The sequence below is a fragment of the Amblyraja radiata genome, chromosome 24 (genome assembly GCF_010909765.2).
Source record: "Amblyraja radiata isolate CabotCenter1 chromosome 24, sAmbRad1.1.pri, whole genome shotgun sequence".
In the NCBI taxonomy this organism is placed as follows: Eukaryota; Metazoa; Chordata; class Chondrichthyes; order Rajiformes; family Rajidae; genus Amblyraja; species Amblyraja radiata.
The window spans coordinates 29,275,199-29,285,196 of NC_045979.1; the positions used below are offsets into that span (position 1 = coordinate 29,275,199).

At 47.8% G+C, this 9,998-nt stretch overlaps 1 protein-coding gene across 1 annotated transcript; it reads left to right on the forward strand.

Moving 5' to 3' along the window:
* The first annotated feature begins 2,079 nt into the window (after positions 1–2,079).
* On the forward strand, positions 2,080–7,194 carry LOC116986622 (5-hydroxytryptamine receptor-like). The gene is made up of 2 exons (XM_033042201.1): positions 2,080–3,147; positions 6,844–7,194. The coding sequence occupies exons 1-2, from the start codon at positions 2,080–2,082 to the stop codon at positions 7,003–7,005; spliced, it is 1,230 nt and encodes a 409-aa protein (XP_032898092.1). The 3' UTR covers positions 7,006–7,194.
* Positions 7,195–9,998: the final 2,804 nt, after the last annotated feature.

Consider the following 9,998-nt stretch of genomic DNA (forward strand, 5'->3'; position numbering starts at 1 on the left):
TATGGACTCCAGCCGTCCTGAAGTCATCTGTTGCCGGCCTTAATTTGTTCTGGCCTTTTCTTGCCTCCAGTAATTCTTGCCTCCCCAATATCTTTCCTCAATATCTGAAGAATGGTTCTGACCTGAAACGTCACCTATTCCTTTTCTTCATATCAGCTGATCTGCTGAGTTACTCCAGCATTTTGTGTCCATATAGCGAGGAAACAGGCCCTTCGGCCCAACTTGTTCACACCGGGATGCTGTCTGAACCGTTGAGTTACTCCAGCACTTTGTGTTTTTTAAGTGGTAGGTGGATGCACGTAAAGGATGGGGGGGGGGGGGATTGAAACATGTTTATTTGGGCAAGGGACAATGATGCAAAGACAAGGATGTGAGACAGCACACTGGACAGTGCAGCGTACACCACGACTCACTGCTTCATAATGTTGGCACAGGCTGTGCCCCAATGCCGGAGAGGAACACACATCACCATCTGTTGTAGATAGCGACCAAGGATGGGCCTGGCTCGGTGAGCGGGTAGATAAGAGAATGTCCTGGTTGTTTTGCTCCTGTGCCTGGCCAAGCTGGCCATCCGTGGTTCACTGCGCCAGGCAAACAAGGGCTCCTCCCGAGCTGACTGCCTGCCCCATTTTCCTAGGTTATGTGCGTGTCCTGATTTCCATATATTTTCTTTAGAGATACAGCGCGGAAACTGGCCCTTTGGCCCACTGGATCCGCACCGACCAGCGATCACCCTGCACACGAGCACTGTCCTACTTGGTTCTTGGTTTCTTGGTCCTCCAAAATATTCCAAATGGAATTTAAACTGGAGGTGGTGAAGGGAGGGCTTAAGCCAGAAAGGGTTTTTGGGAAGAAAGAGCTACTTTAAATTTAGTTGCATCTGGTTGGGTAACTATAGTTGGGTGGAGATTATTCCATGCTTTAATTGTGCGGGGGAAGAACGAATTGCTGTCTACATCTGTCTTTGTAGCTGGGATCACAAATTGGATCGAATGCCCTCGTCTGCTCCTAATTGGTTTGGGTTTGGTGTAGGTCTTGTAGTCCATGTCGAGCTGATCATTTAACATTTTGTACAAACAGGTCAAACGGTGAGTTTCACGTCTGTCTTGGAGAGGGTTCCACCCCAGAGAATTCAGACGTTTGGTGACACTAGGCACAATTATTTTACAGTTTTACCTAAGCCAATTTACCTACAAACCCGCACGCCTTTGGAATATGGGAGGAAACCCACGCGGTCACAGGGAGAACGTGCAAACTCCGTCCAGACAGCACCCGAGGTCATAATTGAACCAGGGTCTCTGGCATTGTGAGGCAGCAACTCTGCCGCTGTGCCGTCCTTTACAAAGATCACTTAATATAGTAATTTGATCTTTAGTAGTAAGAATACTTGGCAATTTTTGTAGTATGTTGGTGGGTGTTTATTATTTTGAGGTAAATATTGCTGTAAATAATTAAATAGATTTAATTTTGTAAAAAAAAAAGGGTGGACCTGTGCCTTGGAGAGGGAAAAGGCTGGAGAATAATTTCTGTTTGAAGTGTCAGCTGAGAGAGAATTTGCTAAATACTTAAACGGTGGGAGGGAAGCGAGAGACTAATTGTGCAGCTTGTTCAAAGACAGTTGTCATTCTGTGAGGAGTGGTCAGATCGGTGAGAGTACCAAATGGATTTAACCCTGCTTAGCACGCTAGTAAAAACACACACGGAGCCGACAGCTCTTGGAGAGAAGCCTTTGGTGAGGAAAATGCAGTTTTGAGTTATCCTGAGTGAGAACATCTCACTCTCTGACTCTACTAGAAGTCGACTTTTAACTGCCATTGGCCAATTTCAACAGCCCTTCTCGACAATCGATGGGGTTGGGGTATTAGCACTTAAGGGACGGATGCTGGTGTGAATCGGAGTTTGTCATGAAAGATGCAGTGATTAGATGCAACGTGTTTTAAAGAAAACGTGGAGAAACTTCTACATGGTGAGGCTTCTTGGAGCGTGGGATTCCCTTTTTGGAGAGCGCCTGGGATGTATCTGGGCGTCGCCATTGAGTGCAGTCCCATGAAGGTTTAGTCCTGTGCGAAAGACTCAGCGATGTTCAGTCCCCTTGCTATAGAATGCAATGAGACCGACTCCCAAGTTTACATTCCGCTCCACCCCGTCTCCCTGGCTGTGAGTGCGTTGATCCTGAGCTTGACTTGTGTTATCGGCGTGCTGGGAAACGGGCTGGCCTGCCGCCTGCTTCGCACCGACAAGTCTCCACGCACCCCGATCAACGCCCTTCTTCTCAACCTTGCCGCCACCGACCTCCTGAAATGCGCGGTGGACATCCCCTTGCTCCTGGCCGTCAGCATCTGGGGCAACAGCCGGGTGGACCTGGGCGAAACGCTGTGCGTCCTGCAACCTTTCGCCTACTCCCTGAGCAGTTGTGTCCAACTTGCTACTCTGGTGGTCATCAGCATGGAACGCTACCAAGCCATTGCCCACCCATTCCAGGTAACCAAGAAGAAGATTAGGATCCAGGGATGGGGCCCAATCATCTGGTCCATGAGTTTTATGGTTTCAGTCTTGTCTGTCACTTTGACCAAGAAGACCCCAGCCTATGTGAGATGCAGGCATCTATCTGTAGACCCTCAAAAATATTTTGACCCTTTTGGTACTTTTATCCTTGTTCCCACCTGGACTATCAGCTTGGCCCTGATAGTTGGCCACTACCTGAGAATATTTGCAATTGTCAGGAGGCACAACAAAAGAATCTTCGATAGGGGGATGGTGCCCAGCTCACCAAAGGAGCCTGTTCTGCACCTACCGGGGCATGGCGGGCGACAGCAGACAGCAGCCAAGGCGGTGGCTAGAGGGGAAGATGGATGTCCACCAGCTGAGCTCAGCCCTGTTCATCAGACAGGGAAGGCATCGCGGGCCGTCCAGAGCCAGGTGGTCTCGACGAACGGCCGAGCCTCCACGTCCCTCCAGAGTGAACCTCCTGATGCCCCCAACATAATGGGAGCGGTGTGCCTCATTAGCAGGTCATCCAGAGAGTCTGCCAAGAAAAGAATGGAGGGCAAGCTTGCCAAACGCTTTGGCTACATCATGTTAACCTTCCTGGTGTGTTGGATGCCGCTGGTCACAGTTTTGCTGTTGAACATGTTCGTACAACATTTGGTAAGTGGATGTGGACATTTTTTTACATTTGGGGGACAGAAGGAATGAATGGGTGAGGTCTTTCGAAGGTCATTGGGCCGGGGATCTGGTGGAGAGGGGAGGGGGAGGGTGCGCTGAGCTGAGAATTAAGGGGAGATCCAGCGGAAGGATAAAACTGTTCGGTGTACTTTTGTAACTTGCTGCTAGTAACGTGGCAACTCGTGTACTGTGGAATTCTCTGCCACGGAAGGCAGTGGAGGCCAATTCACGGGATGTTTTCAAGAGAGAGATTTAGCTCTTGGGGCTAACGGAATCAAGGGATATGGGGAAAAAAACATATCCTTGAACGGGGTACTGATTTTGGAGGATCAGCCATGATCACATTGAATGGGCGGTGCTGGCTCGAAGGGCCGAATGGCCTAATCCTGTACCTATTTTCTATGTTTATTACTGCCCAGGTGAGGACTGCTGGGTGAGTTTACCCGGTTGTATGCAAAGCAAAGCATTTCACTGTACCTAGCTACATGTGACAATAACGTATCATTGAATTCTGTAACGTATGGCTGGAACATAGAACAGTACGACACACGCAGACCCTACCGTCCACCAAGGCTGCACTGACTATAATGTCTAGCTAACTAATCCTATGTTTCTGTTTATAGTCTGCACCCCTCTAGTCCCCACCTGCCCACACGCCTCCCACACACTGCTACTACATCTGCTTCTACCACCTCCCCAGTACCATATTCCAGGCACCTACCACTGTGTAGGGGAAAAAAATAGGCTGCTGAACCTGATCATGTCCTGACTAGGATTTTGAAGGAGGGTCCCATCCTGAAATGCCATCTGTCCTTTCCCTCCCCAGATGCTGCCTGGCTCGTTGAATTCCTGCAGCACTTTCTGATTGGCACAAGTCTCCGGCATCTGTACCTCTGCATCTTGCCTTTTCTCACCTGATGTAGCAGATGTATGAATATTGATTTCTCTAACCAAGTAACCCTTGCATTCCCTCTCTCACTCCCCCACCTTAGTCGCCGTACTAGTTTCACTGTCGATCTGTTTAGTTTCACTCATTGGTTTCACTCGTTATCACCTTCCCCACAGCCAACAATGGACCATTGTGGGCCCCACCTTGATTTTCGTTGCTGGCTTTGATTTATCCTTTTGCACACCTTTCATTCACTTCTTTGTAGCTCTTTATATCTCTAGTTTCCCTCTCCCCTGACTCTCGGTCTGAAGAAGGGTCTCGGCCCGAAAAGTCACCCATTCCATTTCTCCTGAGATGCTGCCCGTCCTGCTGAGTTACTCGAGATTTTTGTGTCCATCTTCAGTGTAAACCAGCATCTGCAGTTCCTTCCTACACATAATTATTTGCATTTACTTTAATTAGCTCACTACCTGAGATTTAGTTTCCAACAGCCCCTTAGTGTAGGAGTACTCCACACTGGTTTGTTTTCAGACAGGTGCCTTGACATTTTACGCAATTTGAATTAACATTGATTGTGAATGGAGTCTCATAATATAAGACTCTAAGCAATCAAGCTCGCAACAACGCTCTGATACTTTAAAGGCACAAATTAAAACAAAGACAAGGTGTTTAGCTCAACTAAACTACAATTTTATAAAATAACAAAAACTGCACGTACTATAAATTCGAAATAAAAACTGCAATGCTGGTTTCATACCTCGAGAGCCATAAGAGACTATTTTGTACATCTTAATACCCATCTTACTTGCTACACTTGTGACCAGACACGGCAGCCAGGTGGCACAGCGTTGGAGTTGCTGTCTTGCAGCGCCAGAGACCCGGGTTCGATCCTGACCACGGGTGCTGTCTGTGTGGAGTTTGGACGTTCTCCCCGTAACCTGTGTAGGTTTTCTCCGGGTGCTCCAGTTACCTCCCACACTCCAAGTTTGTATGTTTATTGGCTTTGGTGCGATTGTAAATTGTCCCTAATGTGTGGCATAGTGTTAGTGCACAGGGTGTTTGCGGGTCAGCGTGCGGACTTGGTGGGTCTTAGGGTCTGTTCCTGAGTTGTATCTCTAAAGGCTAAAGTCTAAATAAAACCGTGACTCCGTGTTCAAGAATTGCATCTTCCCTGCAACCGTCAGGCTCTTGAACACGACACTACGCTAAACCTCTACTAGGAACTTTGGTTTAATTGCAGTCTGGATTTTGGTATTTTGAACTGGTATTACGGTAATTAATTTAGTGATTTTTTTGGATTATCATATTTATCTGTGTGTATTGCATTTACGGGGCTTGTTAAGCTGCTGCAAGTAAGAATTTCATTGTTCTGTTAGCACATATGGCAATTAAACGTTCTCTAGTGTAGGAAGGAACTGCAGATGCTGGTTTATACCGAAGATAGACACAAAATGCTGGTGTGACATAGCAAATCAGGCAGCATCTCTGGAGTTAAGGGCCTGTCCCACGAGCATGCGACTTGCATGCGGCAAGCACGACCAAACCGGAAGCGGGGGCCGCGCAGAGGTCGAGTGAGTGACGTGAAGTTCGAGCGAAGTCCGCGGGAAGTTCGCACGTTGCGTACGACGTCAGGACGCTGCGCACGCCTGTCGAGGCGGTGCGTACGGCGTTGAGGTGGCTGCGGGCCGGCAGGCCTTTGCCGCGTGGAATTTTTGAACACCATCAGTTTTGCAGAGCTCCGCGCGATGTCGGGACCAGCTCCGCACAACTCCATACGGCTCCGGCGATCGAAGTGGGACCGGCCCCGCGAGGCCGTACGGCTCAAGTGACCACGTTAGGTCGCGCCTGCCGCATGGAGTCGCATGCTCGTGGGACAGGCCCTTAAAGGAATAGATGCCGTTACTGGTCGGAACCCTTCTTCGGACTGAAAGGTAGTGAAGGCCGGAACGAAACAGGGCCAGCAACAGATGACCTCAGGAAGGGTGGAGCCCACAATGGCCCATTGTTGGCTGGAGAAGATGTGCTATCGCCAGGGATACAGGATGCAAACAGTGAAACTAGGCCGACTGCTCGGGTGGGGGAATGGGCAAGAGAGGGAGAGGAAAGGGTTGCAGGATTTATTTGAAATTGGAGAAATCAATGTTCATACCGCTGGGGTGTAAACACAAAATGCTGGGGTAATTCAGCGGGTGAGGCAGCATCTATGGAGAGAAGGAATGGGCGACGTTTCGGGTCGTCAATTCCTTCTCTCCATGGATGCTGCCTCACCCGCTGAGTTACTCCAGCATTTTGTGTCTACCTTCGATTTTACCAGCATCTGCAGTTCTTTCTACCACGCCGCTGGGGTGTAAGCTGCCCAAGCAAAATATGAGGTGCTGTTCCTCCAATTTGCGTGTGGCCTCACTCTGACAGTGAAGGAGGCCCAGGACACAGACATCATTATGGGAATGGTGTGTGGTCTCACTCTGACAGTGGAGGTTACATACAAATGAAGTACATATGATCAATCTCAGTCTCTAACAAGAGCGTGCCTCTAACGTTGATCAACAGAGAGATTTTTCAATCAACTCCACTCTGGCTGTCTGTACATTGTGATCCAGAGATGCTGCCCGTCCCGCTGAACTACTCCAGCATTTTGTGTCTATCTTCGGTTTAAACCAGCATCTGCAGTTCCTTCCTAGAGCGTTGTCACTCTGCTGCTGGGAACTGTTACGGGGGTGGGGGGGGGGGGGGGAGTCATGATGAGGAGGCATGTTTCTAACCATGTCCACTCTGCCTTTCCTATACAGATGGCGTTGGAGATCCAGACCTTTGCCATTGCTTTGTCCTGCATTCCAGCTGCAGTGAACCCTTTCATTTACACCATGCTGAACAAACAGTTTCACTCTGAAATCCAGCAAGCACTCACCGGATTTTGCTCCAAATGCAAATGTCTGGGTATAAGAGCTTAAGAGCCCACGCGTTCACCTTCATTTTGGAGGCCCTTAATCCCGAGAACACGCCTCAGTGTGGGACAAGCCCGTTGCTGCATTTGTTTCATTTAATACAGAAACAAAGCAGATACAGATGCTGGTTTAACCTGTTTTACAAAAGCTTTTCAAAAGTTTATTCCCAGCTGTTATCTGCTAGCAAAAGGGGACATTGCCGATCATTGACTTAGTTTAGTACAGAGAATCGACAATAGGTGCAGGAGTAGGCCATCCGGCCCTTCACTGAGATCATGGCTGATCATCGACAATCAGTACCCCGTTCCTGCCTTCTCCCCATATCCCTTTGACTCTGCTATCTAACTCTCTCTTGAAAGCATCCAGAGAATTGGCTTCCACTACCTTCGGAGGCAGAGAATTCTACAGATTCACAACTCTCTGGGAACTATCTTCCTCATCTCAATTCTAAATGGCTTATCCCCTATTTATTGTCACGTGTACCGAGGTACAGTGAAAAGTCTTTTTGTTGTCAGCAGAAAGACTTTACATGATTAAAATTAAGCCGTCCACAGTGTAGAGATACAGGATAAAGGGAATAATGATTAGTGAACGATAATGTCCAGTAAAGTCTAGTTAGCTCGGGGCTGCTCTCTAGTTGGTGGTAGGATCGTTCAGTTGCTTGATAACAGCTGGGAAGAAATTGTCCCTGAATCTGGAGGTGTGCATTTCCACACTTCTTTACCTCTAGCCTGATGGGAGGGAGAGGAGAGAAGAGGGAGTGACTGTGGTGAGACTGCTCCTTGATTATCCTGCTGGCCTTGCCGAGCAGCCTGAGGTATAAATGGAGTCGATGGACGGGAGGTTGGTTTGTGTGATGCTATGAATTGCGTCCACAATTCTCTGCAATTTCTTGGATGGAGTTGTTCCCAAGCCAATGCTGTGATGCATCCTGATAAAATGCATCATTTCTGGCACATTCAGAGAAATGTTGTCTGATCTCAATTATACCATCACGTGTCACTTATGGTCAGAATCTGCCTTGGAATCGATAGAAGCTGCTCTTGAAACGACGCTCTGTTTTCACTGACACAAGACTGCAAGGAGGTCTGCGAGTGTTTTAGATGTGGGGATTTTGGACATTTTTCCAAGGATTAGAAACATAGAAACATAGAAAATAGGTGCAGGGGTAGGCCATTCAATATGATCATGGCTGATCATCCAACTATAGAAACATAGAAAATGCTGCCCAGCCAAGGGTCAAACGTGCAGAAAGTGTGGAGGACAAAAAAGACCATTTTGCAAAGAAGTGTCAAACCCCAGGTAAAGAGAGATGATGGAAAAACAAATAGTTTAGTTTAGAGATACAGCGCGGAAACAGGCCCTGTGGCCCGCCGAGTCTGCGCCGACAGCGATCCCCGCATATTAACACTACCGTACACGCACTAGGGGCAATTTTACATTTATACCAAGCCAATAAACCTGTACGTCTTTGGAGTGTGGGAGGTGACCAAAGATCTCGGAGAAAGCCCGCGCAGGTCACGGGAAGAACACGCAAACCCTATACGGGTGACACCCGTAGTCAGGATTGAACCCGGGTGTCTGGTGCATTAGAGTTCTTGCCTGACAGCGTTTGCAGCCGGAGACCCGGGTTCAATCCCGACTGCCGGTGCTGTCTGTACGGAGTTTGCATGTTCTCCCCGTGACCGCGTGTGTTTTCTCCGAGATCTTCGGTTTCCTCCCAAACTCCAAAGACGTACAGGTATGTACTGTAGGTAAATTGGCATGGCATTGTCCCTAGTGTGTGTAGGATAGTATTAATGTGCAGGGATCGCCGGTCGGTGCAGAGTCAGTGGGCTGAAGGGCCTGTTTCCGCACTGTATCTCTAAATTAAACTCAACTAAAACTAAACTTTAAAAAAATCATTTTCTGGGAAATGTATAAACCTCTTCCTTGCATGTTCCTCGGGGAATGAGACTGAAGCTGAATTTGTAATGTCAGAAGGTATCACACTAAACACCCTAGATTAGGTTGGCACTGTAGTAGAGCTACTGCCTCTGAGCTACAACCTGACCTGGTGGATGTTCATGTTAACGTTTATGGAGTTGTGTGTCTTGTTGCTTTTTTTCACCAGTATGGTTGTATGGTAATTCGAGTTTCACTGCACCTTAATTGGTACACGTGGCCTTTGAACCTTTGACCTCGGGTGCTGTCTGTGTGGAGTTTGTAGGTGCTCCCTGTGATCACATTGGTTTCCCCTGGGTAGTCCCGTTTTCTCCCACACATCGCGGAGATGTGGAGTTTGGCGGATTATTTGGATGCTAAATTGCCCTTAGTGTGTGGGTGAGTGGTTGAAATGGATAGAGTTGATGGGAATGTGGGTGGGAGGTCGGGGGGGGGGGGAAATAAAATACAATTATTGTAAGAGTAATATATGAGTGGGTGCTTGATGTTCCGTGAGTTCTTGATGGACTGAAGGACCTGCTTCCACGCTGTATGACTCAATTATTCCATAAATTCTGGCAGTGGCATCATATAACTTAGCCCATATTATCAGCTTTATTTACCTCATGTCAACTTTAATGTAACAGAGTCATAGTGACACACCGTGGAAACAGGCCCTTCAGCCCAAATTCCCCATGTTGACCAAGGCGCCCCATCTGCACTACTCCCAACTGTCTGCGTTTGGATAATCCGAAGCTAAACCTTTCCTATTATATCCATGCAACTGTCCAAATTATCTTTTCAATGTTGTATAGAACCTGCCTCAACCAACGGCTCTGACATCTTGTTTCATACACCACCATTGTTTCGTTGAAAAAGCTGCCTCTAGGTTCCTATTGAATCTTTCCCCTCTAACCTTAAACTTATGTCCTCTGGTTCTTGATCCCTTTACTCTGGGTAAAAGATTCTGTGCATTTATCCTGTCTATTCCCCTTATAATTGTATACACCTCTATAAATCACCCCTCATCCTCTTGAACTGTAAGGAATAAAAGTCCTTGCCTGCTCAACCTCTCC

Coding starts and splice junctions, on each gene's coding strand:
- LOC116986622 (XM_033042201.1), top strand. CDS start 2,080: ATGTTCAGTCCCCTTGCTATAGAATGCAATGAGACCGACTCCCAAGTT. Junction 3,148..6,843: donor ACATGTTCGTACAACATTTG/GTAAGTGGATGT, acceptor TTTCCTATACAG/ATGGCGTTGGAGATCCAGAC.